Source organism: Dipteris shenzhenensis, chromosome 15 (genome assembly GCF_047967505.1).
Source record: "Dipteris shenzhenensis isolate YYH24624 ecotype China chromosome 15, Dip_SZ_1.0, whole genome shotgun sequence".
Lineage (NCBI taxonomy): Eukaryota > Viridiplantae > Streptophyta > Polypodiopsida > Gleicheniales > Dipteridaceae > Dipteris > Dipteris shenzhenensis.
Window position 1 is genome coordinate 36,704,229 of NC_141610.1, and position 16,133 is coordinate 36,720,361.

The 16,133-nt window shown below is 43.5% G+C and overlaps 1 protein-coding gene across 2 annotated transcripts; it reads right to left on the reverse strand.

The window, feature by feature from the left end:
- Positions 1–1,378: 1,378 nt before the first annotated feature.
- LOC147893749 (putative pentatricopeptide repeat-containing protein At3g13770, mitochondrial) lies at positions 1,379–5,251 on the reverse strand. Of its 2 annotated transcripts, none has more exons than XM_087386670.1 (3): positions 4,576–5,251; positions 4,269–4,345; positions 1,379–3,774 (listed from the first exon to the last, which is right to left on the reverse strand). In XM_087386670.1, the coding sequence occupies exons 1-3, from the start codon at positions 4,832–4,834 to the stop codon at positions 1,606–1,608; spliced, it is 2,505 nt and encodes an 834-aa protein (XP_087242796.1). In that variant the 5' UTR covers positions 4,835–5,251; the 3' UTR covers positions 1,379–1,605. The 2 variants fall into 2 exon arrangements, with proteins under 2 accessions (XP_087242796.1, XP_087242795.1); XM_087386669.1 differs by having other exon boundaries at positions 1,379–3,777.
- Positions 5,252–16,133: the final 10,882 nt, after the last annotated feature.

Sequence of the window (16,133 nt, forward strand, 5' to 3'; positions counted from 1 at the left end):
ATAGTGCAGTTTCAATCTCACGATAGTCACTCATAAGATTGAAAACCATAAACTCCATCACGCATAGCAAGGACTAGCTAGTATGACATCCCCACTGACGTCATCAGCGCCCAACAATGGATGTACAGCATAGTATAAAAGTATGCTCTCACACATACAAATCCACACACCCACATATACTTGAGCATCCATTTATACAAAATCTTCGTACTGAGTTTCTGTCGGCACTCCGGAGGTGAAGGGCAAACTCAGCCATGACGAAGGCTAGCACTAAAGGAGAAGGCTAATCAAAAAGTAGTCCAAATCTCTTCATTCAAGCTACAACTGGTTTCTCGGTCTCATAGACCCATCGGCCTTCCAAATCTAAAATGAAATCTAAATCTAAATCTAAATCTAGCTTGTTTGTATCTGGTTTCTCGGTCTCATAGACCCATCGGCCTTCCAAAGCCTTTAATAAACTCTCTCTCTCTCTCTCTCTCTCTCTCTCTCTCTCTCCCCCCATCGGCCTTCCAAAGCCTTTAATAAACTCTCTCTCTCTCTCTCTCTCTCTCTCTCTCTCTCTCTCTCTCTTCAGGTGTTTGATTCAACGGAGGTATAAGCATGAAGGCGAGGAGAGAATGTGGGAGGTGCTGCTGCTGACATTGCTAGTAACGGGTGATGGTCTGCATCATACCTTCTGCCTTGCGCTTGCTTACAACACTGTTGCCCCTTAACGATGCTGCTAGAAATCCGAAATGCACCTTCGCATACCAGTATAGCCATTATGGAGGATGCAACATACACCACATTCAAACCATGCCAACAACTCTACCTTCAAACAGAAACTCAACCGAGCACATTCCCACCCAATGCTTCATTATGAAGGCTAACTCTGTGTGGCTACATCCACCAAGTGCTTTCACGACTGCTGGCTCAAGAGCTAGGCTCTGAGCTCTTACACCTCAAGTGAAAATCTGGACGAGTTGGCATGAACATGAGAAGAGGGAGCCATCAAAAACCTTGGAGCCCCATATCAGAGGCAGTTTTTTATATTCTATCATGACATAATATGCTCCTCCGAACTGGCTGGGAGCTATACAAAAATGGTGAGCACAGAAGATTCCTACTCAAATGGGAGCTACACAAAGCAACTGAAATTTCCAACTCACTTGACAATGCATGGGAATTCTCACGTAGAGCCTGGTACACTTCTGAGCAATTTCTCAGAATGGCACTGCTTACAAGGGAGTGCTACAAAGAGCTAGCTACCAACAGAAAATTTTAAAAGATTCACAAATGATTAAGTGCTAGCCACACCCTGAGAAGAATCTGAGTACAAGAAGAGAGCACCGTAACACACCACTCAACAAAGTATAAGAGAAATTATATACAGCTCATCTTAAGTTCCCTTCGTTTTTTTTTTGGACTAGTTTTCTATATCCTGAATGTATATCCTTAATGTAAATTTGAGCGCTGAGCTTCTGCAGATTCAAAAAGCAGATCAGCTTGTTTAGCAGCTCAATTTCATCCTCCTCTGGGAGCACCTCAAAGCACTTGAAATAAGAAGGACACTAGAACTAGTGTCACCCATAGTGCCCATAATGTTGTCCTCAATATACATGTCAACTATCCACTATTATCCCCACACGTGCACACTCCTTCCTTGAAGATATGAAGGAGGTTTGCATCTCTAACAAAAATGGTTCGCTGCTCAATCTTTGATATGAGTGTAGCAGCTGCATGACAGTCATCACAGACCCCGAGATTTTTTACGACACGTACGGGTGTTCCCTTGGGTGTATTGAGTAAGACAAATGCGATAGCCAGCCTCTCACTGTGCCCACATAACCCCTTGTTTTTTACATCATCGATCATGTCTTGTGACACAATATATAAATCTGGATCATACCCCTCCTCACACATTTTGAGAGAGAGCTCTTCTAGCTTGGCATATATATCTTTGCTTTGGGAATGCCTTGCATCCCCCACAAAGGTATGCACAATTCCATCAACCTCAGTCCAACACTCTCCTGGCTTCTCCCATGCTTGTTGTTTCACTCTCATGGCTTCGATCTCCTTCTCATCCTCTAGCATGTGAGCATCTGCATAGATGTTAGACATCAACACATAAGCTGGAGCATGCTTTTCATCCAGTCGCACTGCATGTTCAAAGACCTGTCTACCAAGGTCCACATTACCCCATTTTCGACAAGCACCCAATACTGTAAGCCACACTGCAATATCAGGTTGGAAAGGCATGTTCGTCACCATCCTTACCGCCTCATGTAACTGGCCAGCACGACCAAGGAGATCAACCATGCAGGTGTGGTGCTCAATTGTTGGAGTGATGCCATAGTCTCTGCTCATGGCCTCAAAGTACTTCTGGCCCTTATCCACACGTCCTGCGTGACCACATGCATTTAGAACACTCAAGAAAGTGACCCGGTTTGGCTTTATGCCTTCTCCTTTCATTCCCTCAAGCATATGGAAAACCATTCCACTCTCTCCTAGCTGGGCATATCCTGCAATTAGTGCATTCCATGCGACCACATCTGGAGAGACACCCTCCAGTTGCATCTGTTGGAAACAGTCCAGTGCTTCATCAACAAGTCCATCTTGGGCATACCCTGCGATTATTGCAGTCCATGAAACTACATTCCGATCCGGAAGCTTGTTAAGCACTTCCCGTGCTTTTGTAAGCCAGCCACATTTGACATAAAAATCAACCACAACGTTGCCGATGAAAGGATCTCTATCCAACCCCTTTCTGCTAAGCTCTACATACAGCTCTTGGCCCTTTCCTATGGCTCCTATGTTGCCACAAGCTTTCAAGCTGCAAACAAATGTGACAGCATCCGGAGACACACCCTCCAATTGCATCTGTTCAAAACAGTTCAAAGCTTCCTCACCAGGCCCGTGTTCAGCATATCCTGCAATTAGTGCAGTCCACGAGATGACATTTCGATCTGGAAGCTTATCAAATGCTTCCCTCGCTTCTGAAAGCGAGCTACATTTGGCATACATATCGACCAAAGTGCTTCCAACAGAAGGATCTATTTCCAACCCCTTTCGGGCAATCTCACCATGTACATCTCGGCCTCTTTCTGCATCCTTCAGCCTAGCACAAGCCTTCAAGAGAGCCACAAGAGTATACTTGCTAGGATATACACAATCCTCTTGCATTTTTTGGTAGAGATTGATCGCATGCTCCGACTCCCCACATTCAATATAACCACTGATAAGAGAAGTCCAAGAATACTCATTCCCTTCAATCAACCTGTTAAAGACCTGCAGGGCATCACACATTCTTCCACAGTCCACTAGCATTGGGACAAGATGGTTCCCAAGCGACCTATGAGCTTCCAGCCCAGTTTTGCACGTGTAGGCATGCAAACGCTTGGCATACACTAGATTTTTCTCTTTCCTGCACCGCTGCATTATGCGTATGAAGCTCTCAACAGAAGGTGGATGGGGCATACGTTCAAAAGACGTGAGTGCCGCCTCCAATTTCAGCACCTCCCAACCACTTTCGACTGGCAAATCTTGTCTTTTAGTTGCGTTCAACTGTACTCCATAACTAGCCATGACCTTGCAATTGCTGATATTCTCCACGACGTCATGGTCTTGAGAGTCTGTCTGGAGCTGGACAGTGTATGATTTTGCCCCATGCATTCCCTTGCTCCCGGATTCCTTTTTCACCAACATGTCCTTAAGCCATTCTGGATTGTACCAACTGTCTATCCATAGCGACTCCTTGGTAAATTTATGCTTGAAATCTGGAGCCCTTGGGCTTGCCTGCTAGAACTCACGATAGTCAGAATGACCAATGGTGCTACAGTTTATACCTAGATGAATCCAAGAACATTCCCAAACTCATCCTCTAAAAACACAACATAGTGCAGTTTCAATCTCATGATAGTCACTCACAAGGTTGAAAACCATAAACTCCATCATGCATAGCAGGAACTAGCTACTATGACATCCCCACTGACATCATCGGCCCCGAACAGTGGGTGTAGACCATAGTATAAAAATATGCTCTCACACATACAAATCCACACACCCACACATACTTGAGCATCCATTTATACAAAGTCTTCGTACTGAGTTTCTGTCGGCACTCCGGAGGTGAAGGGCAGACTCAGCCATGATGAAGGCTAGCACTAAAGGAGAAGGCTACTTAAATCTGGTGCTACAGTTTGCCGCATGCTTACTTAAATCTGGAGCGCTTGGCCTTGCCTGCTAGAACTCACAAGAGTCAGAATAAAGTCCTTTTGCTGCACACTTACTTTGCTCTTCCGATTGTCCCACCACTGGGAGGGATCCGTGAAATACTCTTGCCATAAGCGCTCTGTCCTGAATCTACCTGCGAAGGACGACACAATGAAAAGCAATTGCCACAAGTCTGTCGGAGCTTGAAACTAGAGTCTGAGGTCTCTTTTTGCAGTACCTGAACTCGAACTTGGATGAAAAAACAGAATTATATCCATTGGCAGAGAGAAAACCTCTCAGATCAATACAAACATCAAAATCTGGTTGTCTTGATCACCGCACATTCCAGGCTGATGTCATGGCACAAGACATAGCATACATTACCTTTCTTGTTGATGTTTCCTGCCACAACAATGGTGTCATCGTTCGCAATTATTGGTGATGTATCCTCTGCTGCAAGGCGTTGGATGCAAATTTTAGCTTGTGCAGGATGTATAGAGATAATTGGAGCAGATCCCTCGATCCCTAGTTTTGGGACAGAAAAACTGGAATCCTGGCGGATTATCTCTCCACTGGCTGCCTGGCTTCTCTCCCATGAGATTTCGAGCGAAGCCATGGGGCAAGATATCTCGAGGTTGGGCATGAGCAGAAGCTCGCACCCCAGAGCTTGTCGTAAGGAAGCTCTCACTTATCTCATTTTCTGCATTTGCCATCTAGTGCTCTCTCTCTCCCAGCATTTGCCATTTTACCTTTTATACTTCATACTAGCGTATGATTTTCATAGTACTTTGTAAACACCAAGAGCGCAAGATGTGCTACCTTCCTTATTTCAAATTTTCTAATTTTTGTGGAGTAGATCAATATTAGATTGGGGGGAGAGCGAGCACAAGGGTGTGCGCCCTCGCGCGCACGCGCGAGAGAGAGAGAGAGAGCGCGCTCAGAACAGAATTATTTCAATTTTTCTTTCTTTCATGGAGTAGATCGATAGTAGATTGGGGGGAGAACGCGCGTGCGAGACAGAGACACAGAGAGAGAGAGAGCGCGCGCGCGCGCGAGAGAGAGAGAGCGAGCTCAAAATAGAAATGGTTAATGGAGAGGACACTGAGAGTATCCTAAATTGATTGAGAGGACACTTGTGGCCTGCCCGGGTTGGATTGGACAAGAATTTTTGTCTTGTAAAAATAAATTTCGATTTTGTGACTTGCGCTCCAGTTGCACGTGGATATGTTCCTCGTGATCCAATTGGTTGGATTGGCTTGATCCATGGTATCCTGATTTGGGCATCCGCGTGTGAACCATGTATTGGTGCATGCACTTGCAGATGGACATGTTCCTCGTCATCCGATGGTTGGATTGGCTCACTCCATGGTATCCTGATTCAGGCATCCATGTGTGAACCATGTATTGGTCCATGTGCAGTTCCCCTTTTGCATGGTGGTCCACGTATTCCGTTTACAAAGGGTTGGCACCGCCTTTTGTTGCACCACTTTGGCCCCTCGTTGTTACAGTCTCTCTTGCAGGGTCGATGATGGAGGAGCGGGTGTCTAAAGGCGTGAGGCAGTCTCTTCGTACAATGCTTTGTCTCTCTGTTATTCTTGGAGCTGTTCTTGCAGGTTGCGCCATACGGGGTGCATACTGTCTCATTGGACGATGCGTCATGGACTAGGTGTATGAAGGCGCAAGGGCCTCTCTTCCTCCACCGCTTTGCCTCTTTGTTATTCTTGGAGGCTCTTTTGCAAGTTTCACCATGCGAGGTGCATGTTATCTAAAGAGAGAAGTGTCTTCAATGGTTCACCGTCGCAACTATGTGCATGCGTTGGTCTCCTTGTGGTGGGTGTGTGCTGCAGCGCAGGAGAAGCTGAGGGCAATTGCCAACCATTGGAGATGCCACCATAGCACGCAACTATTGTGAATCCTGCACTGTCAGGTGCTCTATGGCACTGATTCGGGTCCATGTTATGGTGCCTATACGACTTCTCACTGTACTGTACGTCTTGCCTCCGCTCTGAAATATTGTCTCGAACATTCGATTGCTATCTGCTCATGGCTTCCAAAATAGACTTTTGTCATGAATTAATGGAGACCAGCAGCGACAACTTTGAACGTGGTAGCACGTGAAGCAATTGTTCATCTCCTGCCTTTCATATTCCTTCTAGTATTCCTTCTTGATATATCTTCCACTTCTAACTTGACGATTTGGGTCTTCCAGAGCTTTCCTTCTACTATTCTTTCTTTATATATCTTCTACTTCTAACTTCGACGCTTTGTGTCTTCCAGAGCTCCTCAAGTTCGTGGAGCCCATTAAAGCAACAGCTTTTGAGGGGAACGTATCACGAGGGCTTCTATGCATGTCATCCAGTTTGGGCGATACCTTAGAGGGAAAATTCCATTATATGGTAATCCATTTGTTGGCTATCTCATACTATTGTATAGCTTCTAGCAATTCACACTTGACAACCTGGTCCTCTGTCTTTTGGACTCGATACATGTTCAGTGGAAGTCAAAGAGGAGGTGGATTCTTCCGATTACTGCATGCAGGATGTGCGTATTTTGTCAAGAGTTGGAATAAAGACACAACCAGACAACTATGACCCAGTATAGCTGAAGCTATGCATGGTACGTTCACATCTTGATGTTGCACACGGTGGGAACTCTGTGCATGTGGTGGCCTTCTTGTGGTGCATCTTCCTCACTTGCAAAGAGTTGTATATGTGTGTGAGCATGTTGAGTGTTGCTGTAGCAGGGAAGCCTGGTGTTGCGAGTAGCCTTGTAGACATGGAGGTCATTCTCAAAGACCCTTCTTGTGGAAAAGCAATCATGAAGGATGAACATATTGAAGTGGGTGAGACGTCTTTTGCTCTCGGTGAGTCTACATGCACGTAGTTGCATTCACGTATGTTTTGTGTCAACCGACTTGTTTGCTCATCTCTGGAATGTAATTCATAGGGCGTGGAGGACAGCCTACTCCCCGTGTAGTGGACAATCACATCGGCACTTCTGAGAACCCAAATCCAAGCTACGCTATGATACAACAGTGTGGGATAGGGAAGGTGCCCAATAAATCATTGAAACAAGCGCTGCAGATTGCTGATGCCAGGGAAGCATACGAGGAAGGTGCGTGAGGATTCCACTCTCTTCCTTCACTGGCTTTATAACTTTGTAGCTATGTATGTGCAGCACTTTGACGAACTTTTCACTTTGACAACCTACATGATTTGCAGGTTATTACTTTAAGAACCCACATCTGTATAGCTACTATTGTATCTACCTTGGTTGCTCCTACGCTGTTAGCATTTGAGTGAATGACGTGGTGGCGTGTGCTAGGAGTCTCATGTTCCCTCAATTTCATGACGTGGTGGCATGTTAGTAGGAGTCTCATGTTCCCTCAATTTCTATTTTCGTGTTTGTTGGTTTGAGTTGGCAGAATTCAATATGACAACTGCCCCATTTTATAGGATGACGATTTGGCTCTCCTCTATCATTGTAGTCATTTGGTGATAGTGATAATTGAGGTCTCACCCACTCGTGAATTAGATTAGAAATTGTGATAGTTGAAAGCTACTTGGAGAGAGTTGTGAAATTCTGTGTGTTTCCAAAATCATTTCAATCGTAATTGATTTGCAAACTGAGCCACCTTCTGTATGACATAGAATTTGATTCAAATGTGATCGTTTTGCCATTGTGCACACATAAATGGACTCTTGTTACACATTCCTATTAACTAACAGATGCATTTTGTGACATAAAATTCATTTTGTTAAAAGTGACTACATTTCTTATGTAAATTTTTTGTTTTTTATTCGAGCAAGCAACCACTCATTCCCAAAGAAAGATATCGAAGATGATGCCACATTAGATGCATTGGTAAAGAAGAGACGCATTGATGCACCACCACATCAAATTCATTGGTAAAGAAGAGACGCATTGATGCACCACCACTTGATAGGAAGCACTACAATCTACATGCAATTGTGCCCTTAGGCCAACCCTTTACTAGTATAGCCTACTCTCCCCCTATGCTAGCTCTTAATGTTATATCTGAGTTCATTCAACATCGCTTTGCTTTTGAGGGGAAGTTGCTAGTAAAGTATGGAACATATAAGGCTATAAATCCCAATTACCCTATTTGCCTTTTAGTTGACTTTTATGACAATTGTAACTATGATACAATCACTTTAGTTATTCCACATGCATTTGTTGAGCAATATAGAAATACTTAGAGGTGGATGCCTTTTATCGCATAGAGGGCTCGACAGAACTTCCAAAGGGTAGTGGGGAGGGTGGGACTTTAAGCTTTTCCCTACATGTAAAATGCCACAACCACAACTGGTGAGGGTGAACCTTTTGAGGGTTGCATTTGCTTCCTTCTAGAAACAACAATAACAAGTTATTTTCCATGAGCTTCAACCATTATAAAGTCTGGACTAGGGAACCTATTTGGTGTCACTGGAACAATTGCGTTTTGTCATTGTCCCAAATTCTGACCATTATGTAAACGTTCACATTTCCTAACTTCATCTTTTGTAACAATTGAACTTTGTTAATGAGCAAAGAAGTGTCCACATGCAATTGGTTCAAGAATTTCATGAGAATGGGATTGTTATGCACACACTACGGAATGTGTCGTACATGTGTGCATGTGATTGCCTAGGGATGTTCCTAAGGGCAACCAAAGGGAGGAGTTGAAACAAGTATTCATGACTCAACTCGGATATGGTAGAAAGGTATTACTAGAAACCTCAAACATTCTCCTACCAGCTCATTACAACAGAAGCTAACATTTCTTAATTTCTTTGCTTGCAAGTCCACGGCATTCTCCACTTTACTTGCCTCAATGGTGATCTAGTTGAGTATCAATGCTCCACTTGTGCTGGCACACGAGTTAGTCGAGATTCATCCCTATTGTTTCACTTGTGGTGCTGGACACAAAATGTTGCAGTACCATCTCTCAAGGGACGCATTCTTGTGTAGGATGGTTTTGATATATTTGTGCAGGTTGTTGGCCCACATGTTGATAGTGTTCTTTCACTACAGACTCCTTTCTTGGTGCTATATGTTGACAACATGACACATGTTCGCTCTATGCTATTGGAGCTAAAGCCCATGGGATACTTTACCATAAAACAATTATTTCATTAATTTTGGACACATATGTCAACTTTTGGACTAATCCCAAAAATCCTTCCCAAATGAAAAGTTTACTTCATGAAAATCTCATTCGAGAATCAAAAGTTCACTTTTTGGCATTGTCATTTCCACATAATAAAATTTCATAATTTGTCTCTATAATGGTGCACTAATAATGCACAAACTTTGATTAAATCCTACTTTTGTACATCTTGTTTTTAACAATTTTATTCATGTTTTAAATAAATTATGTGTTATTAATTTAAATCCATGAAAAATCACTTTCAAAATAAAGACTTATTAATATAATTTAATCCAAAAGAATGTACTTAAAATTTGATGTAGAAAACTATAACACTCTTGAAGTTTCAAAAAATTTAAATGTATAGACAAGAGACATGGAAGACTCTTTAAATGTGCTCCGAAAATAGTAATAGCTATACTTGCAATTTTACATTGTCATATGTTTACAAGAAATATTGCTCTCGATGAGTCTTCGTACAAAGGACTCTGACACGCAGCCTTTTCAACAACTCAATTCTACCTTTACAAAGGTGTTAAGTACAAATGGGTGATCCTGACATTTGCTTGTTTGAATGTCCGATTCATCGTCACTTGGTGCTTAAGTGCCATCCTCATTCACTCTCGTCAGACCACCATCATCTCGAGTCTTTATTGATGCTTAAATGGTATCGTCGTAGGCATTCTTCATTTGCACTATCTCCTTCTACTTCCTCCTTAGTGAGCATCTTCAAAAACTCCATAATGTGCAAAATAATTGGCAGCGGTATTCTTATTTTTTCTTCTACATCATGCCCCATGTGCTTCTTTGTTTTCTTTGTCCTTTCTTTCTAGGATACTATGACTGTCTCTGTGGAAAGCTCAGAAACTACTTCATGGTTTGGGACCTATTCCTTTTTCAGGCAACTAGTATTATATAGTGTATTGTTACCCTGGTTCTCCTTCCCACCCCTTGGTTCATACCATAGTGTTGTAAATGTTGTAGCTTTTCCCTGGTCATCCATGCTCACGTCCACCACTTTTGCAATCCAGAAGTTCACATTCTCATGCTCATCGTCCAATGGTCGAACTGCAACAAACAATCAACGTCTATGTCTACTTCTAGCATAAACTCTCTCTTCTTCGTTCCACAATATGGATGTGGGAGTAGCGATTCAAACTCATTTTCAAAGACATGAAATGATGGGCGCAAGTCATTATGAACAGTTGGCCAAAATAAAGGCCGTTTTTCCTTAACATCATCTTCTCGCATTTTCTCAAGGTCCTTTATCAATTGATAGGTCTTCTTAATTACAACAACAATGTGTTCATTCCAAGAGGGCTTCCAATAGGAAATCTATGAAGCATTTCCTGTTTGTATGTAATAAAATATTTTAAGCCTTCTATTTCACCTTTGGATTTCTCATTGAATTCTTTTATAGGAGCCCATACTGAATGCATTTATTTGCTGGAAATTGAAGTTAAGAGACATTAAGGTTCTTCGGGTTCCCATGTTGTATCATGAGAATAGTGTTGCCACTGCATCATGTTGAGATATCAAGCTCTATCCCCGACATATCTCCTGGATGACTATCATTTATGTCACCGTCTATGTTAGTTGTACTCGTGGTGTAGTTAGACTACCACGTATGTTTTTGGTTTGGGTTCACATATGAACCACGTATTCTAGGTTTTGACATATAGGGTATTTCCCTCTTCTATTGTATTGTTGTTGTGTGCAAAAGTGAAGAAAGGCTTCACCCTCCAACCTTGTGTCCTCTCTCTTTTGTGTGTTGTGAAGAAAGCTGAACTTGAGTCTCCTATATCTCTCCCTCTTTCTTTACATGGTATCAGAGCCTTGTTCGTGGTAAGGAGCTCAAGAAAGCTAGCCAAGTTTGTGGTGTCCTGGTAAGAGGACCAGTGTAGCTTTCCTATTTCGAGTTTGGGAGCAAATCTCTGCAGGCAGCACAGCCAGAAGTGCAGGAGTGCACTGCTTCAGATTGAGAGGCCCTTCGCAGCGCAGTATACGCTGCGGGAGAGGGCGAAGCCCGCGGTGACTTTATTTTTCTGATTTGAGGCCGTTTCGGGGCCCGTTTTGAAGGCAGACGTTCTTCGCAGGCACTCAGAAAAAGGCCCTGTTTTTGCTGTGCGACCACCGCCCAGCTAGTCGGTGGAAAGGTGCCACAGAAATTGCATCGTATGCCTATGTGCAGAGATATTGGGAGTTGCAGATTCATGCCTGTTGCCTGTTGATGCAAAATCGTCACGAGGAAGTGACTGTGTGGTGAAATACCACTTTCGTCAGTGTTGCAGATCTGCCCCTGTGAGGCTCTTTGCGGAAGTTTTGCTATTTGCCCTTCTGAGGCATTTGCTGTGTTTACAGGTTGCTGTTGCAATTCGTGATTTGTAAAATGTCTGAGAATCTGTCTACCATTGTCAGTGAGAAGCTTGACAAGAACAACTTCCAAGCATGGAAGTTCAGGATGACAAACTTCTTTATGGGAAAGGGAGTTTGGGATTACATCAGTGGTGAAACTGCAGAACCAGTTTTGGGTGCTGCTCCCACTCCTGCTGAATTGAAGGCCTTTAAAGAATGGCATGAAAAAGCCAGAAAATGCCTGTATTGGCTGTCCGTTAGCATTTCAGATTCTATGATTGTGCATATACAGGATCTAGAGACGCCTAAGGAGGCATGGGATACATTGGTGAAGCTGTATAGCACAAATACCAAAGCACGAAAGATGCAGCTAAAGCAGGAGTTGCACAATGTGCAAAGGAAAAATCTGAATATAAATGAGTATTCCTTGAAGGTGAAAGGCCTTGCAGATTCTCTTGCCTCCATTGGAGCACCTGTTGATGATGAGGACTTAGTGTCCGTGACCTTGAATGGTCTTGGGAAAGATTATGCACAATTTCGAACATCCATTGGAGTCCGTGAAACATTTCCTGATTTTCAGGAACTTATTGCTCTCTTGCTGAGTGAAGAGCAAAGGAATGGTGGTTCAGCCACCTCAACTTCTCAAGAGACTGCTTTCTACTCGAATACAGGTAGAGTCAGGGGTAGAGGAAGAGGCCGTTCTGGTGGCCGTGCAGGAAATCAGAACCAACAGCAACAATAGGAAAACCAGTCCTATGGAGGAGGACGTGGTAGTTCTAGAGGCAGGGGGAGCCAAAGAGGCCGTGGTTCATGGCAAAGGAACCAGCAAGTAAATAGCAGCACAGAATGCTATTATTGTGGAAAGCCTGGACACAAGGAGAATACATGCTATAAAAAGCAGAATGACATCAAAAGTGGGAAGTTGCAGCAAAGCAACTATGCATCATCAAGTGGGCATGGTGACGACAGAAATGAGCACCTTTTTGTGATGCAGCATATGGTTAACTCCATGTCAGGAGATGCTGCAGCTTGCAATGATGTTTGGTATGTTGATTCAGGTGCCTCTAACCACATGACCAGTCATGGTGAGTGGTTTCATGATGTCAGAAATTTGGATAAGCCAGGTTATGTTGAAACAGGTGATGATACTGCGCACCCAATTACGCAGGTTGGTAAAGTGCCATTGGCTATGCAGGATGGCAAAACAAAGTACTTGGCAGATGTACTTCATGTTCCAAAAATCACTAAGAACCTGGTTTCAGTTGGCCAGATGGTTGAGCAAGGTCTGCAGGTTAGATTTAACCCTGATGGATGCTTCGTTGAGGACTTGAAAAATAAGTGCCGCTTGGTTGCAAAAGGCAACAAAAATGGTAGAATGTTCACCTTGGATGTTGATATGCCTGAGGTGAAAGCTGCTATGTTTGCGCATGGGAGAGGTGTCATTGCAGATATTGAGATATGGCACAAGCGCATTGCGCACGTGAATATACAAAGGCTGAAATCTATGCAAACGAAAAACATTGTTGCAGGTTTGCCTAAATTCAGAGTTGAGGGAATGCAAAAGGTATGTGAAGCATGCCAAATGGGTAAGCAGGCTAGACATGCATTTCCTAAAAATGCTAAGGTGAGCAGAAGACCTTTGGAAGTGATCCATTCAGATGTTTGGACAACCAAAGCTTCTTCTATTGGTGGATGCCATTATTATGTGACGTTTATTGATGACTACACAAGGAAGGTGTGGATTTATTTTATGAAGCACAAAAGTGAAGTGTTCAGCCATTTCAAGGCTTTTAAGGCCATGGTTGAAAAAGAGAAAGGTGTGCATATTAAAGTGCTAAGATCTGATGGAGGGGGAGAGTACTTTTCAGAAGAATTTTGTGAATATCTGAAAGAACAGGGAATTCAAAGGAAGTACTCATGCAGGTCTACCCCTCAGCAGAATGGGGTTGCAGAAAGGAAGAACAGGCATATTGCAGAAGTAGGACGGGCGATCCTAAATGAGAAAAACATGCCTGATTATTTTTGGGCTGAAGCAGTAGCAACTGCTGTTTATATTATGAATAGAACCCCCACTGCAGCTGTCCATGGCATGACGCCTGAAGAAATGTATACAGGCCAAAAACCAGATATTTCTCACTTGAAGGTATTTGGTTGCATAGCTTATGTTCATGTTCCTGATGAGAAGAGAACAAAGCTGGATCCAAGGCAGAAAAATGCATCTTTATTGGATATGCTCAGCACCAGAAAGGGTATCGCTGTTATAACCCTTCCACCCGCAAAATGCAAGTGAGCAGAGATGTTGTTTTTGATGAAATGAGCAGCTAGTATGCACCAACTGTTATGGTAGGAGATGCAGATGCAGGAAATGGGAATGCTGCGATAAATGCAGATCAGCAATCTCAAGCCTTGAGTGGACCCAGAGAGTCCTCTACTAGTGGATCTAATGCATGGACAGGGAGATTGAGATCTAGTGAATCGTCACATGGCAGTCCTGATAGTGTTGTGCAGGTATCACATAAGGGAAAAGAAAAAGTGGACCATGCTCCAGTATTTGATGTGTCTGCTGGTAGCTCTCATGTTGATGGAGAGTCAAGCGGCTCTGAAATGAGCCTTAATGAGGAACTTGGGATTCCTTCTGTTGTTACACCTGGTGTAAGGAAAAGCAGGCATGATTTAAAGACGCCTGCAACTAATCCAGTTGTACGGAGGTCCACACGTATTAAGTATCCAGTTGACAGGCTGAGATATGATGGGTATACAGCACATCACTATGCTTATATGGTCAAGGTTCTAGAGGAGCCAGAGCCCACATGTTTTGAGGATGCAGCAGGGCATAAAAATTGGGAAGCAGCTATGGATGAAGAGATGGCTGCCTTGGATGCAAACCACACTTGGGATTTGATGCCTTTGCCTCATGATAAGAAGGCTATTGGCTACAAGTGGGTTTACAAAGTAAAGCACAATGCTGATGGGTCTGTTAGCAGGTACAAGGCAAGATTGGTTGCCAAAGGTTTTGCACAGACATATGGAATTGACTATGAGGAAACTTTCAGCCCAGTTGCAAGGATGGCAACCATGAGAGCAGTAATTGCTATGGCTGCTGCAAAGGGATGGTCTTTGCATCAGATGGATGTGAAAAATGCCTTCTTGCATGGTGACTTGCAGGAAGAGGTTTATATGATGCAGCCAGAAGGTTATGAGGATAAAGCACACCCCGATTTTGTATGCAGGTTGCGCAAAGCCTTGTATGGCTTAAAACAGGCGCCGAGGGCATGGTCAGACAAGATAGGGCAATATCTTGTCACTATTGGATTTCAGATTTCCAATTCAGATTTTTCACTTTATGTGAAAAGGACAAACAGAGGGATTGTGCTTATAGTCATCTATGTTGATGACTTGATTATTACAGGTGATAGTGATGCAGACATTCATGAAGTGAAGCTGCTGTTGAAGCAGAAATTTGAGATGAAGGATTTGGGAGAGCTGCGTTACTTCTTGGGCATTGAGGTTATTAGATCCCCGAGTGGGATATGGCTGTTGCAAAGGCAATACGGTTTGGACATGCTGTCCAAATATGGGATGACAGGCTGTAAGCCTATCTCTGTTCCATTGGAGCAGAATGTGAAGCTCAATGCAGAGTCAGGTGAGCTTCTTGAAGATATTACTATGTACAGGCGCATAGTAGGTAGCTTGATTTACATGACTATAACCAGACCAGATTTGAGCTATGCTGTGGGGCTGGTGAGTCAGTTTATGCAGGCACTGAGGAAGCCACATTTGGATGCGGCTAGGCGCATACTGCGGTATGTGAAGTCCACATTGCATTATGGACTGTTTTATGAAGCTGGGTGTGCATTACAGGTACATGGATACACAGATGCTGACTGGGCTGGTAGTGTCTCAGACAGGAGATCTACTAGTGGTTTTATGTTTTCCCTTGGGAGTGGTGCCATCAGTTGGAGCAGCAAGAAGCAGCCAACAGTTGCCTTGTCGAGCACAGAGGCTGAGTACAGGGGTGCAGCAATGGCTGCATGTGAGGTAGCTTGGTTACGGAAGCTACTTGCAGATATGGGACAGTCAGTTCATGCAGCAGTTGTCATTTATTGTGACAACATTAGCAGCATCATGCTTGCTAATAACCCAGTTTATCATGCTAGAACGAAGCACATTGAGGTGCATTATCACTTTGTGAGAGAGAAGGTTCTAGCTGGTGAGATTGATCTTGTCTATGTCAGCACTGAGGAGCAGGTGGCTGATATTTTTACGAAGGCATTGGGTACCGAGAAGCTTCGCAGATTTAGGAGCTTGCTTGGTGTACGTGAGATGGATTTGAGCTTGAGGGGGAGTGTTGAGATATCAAGCTCTATCCCCGACATATCTCCTGGATGACTATCATTTATGTCACCGTCTATGTTAGTTGTACTCGTGGTGTAGTTAG

Coding starts and splice junctions, on each gene's coding strand:
- LOC147893749 (XM_087386669.1), bottom strand. CDS start 4,834: ATGCCCAACCTCGAGATATCTTGCCCCATGGCTTCGCTCGAAATCTCA. Junction 4,346..4,575: donor AGGAAACATCAACAAGAAAG/GTAATGTATGCT, acceptor CGTCCTTCGCAG/GTAGATTCAGGACAGAGCGC. Junction 3,778..4,268: donor GGGACAATCGGAAGAGCAAA/GTAAGTGTGCAG, acceptor CGTGAGTTCTAG/CAGGCAAGCCCAAGGGCTCC.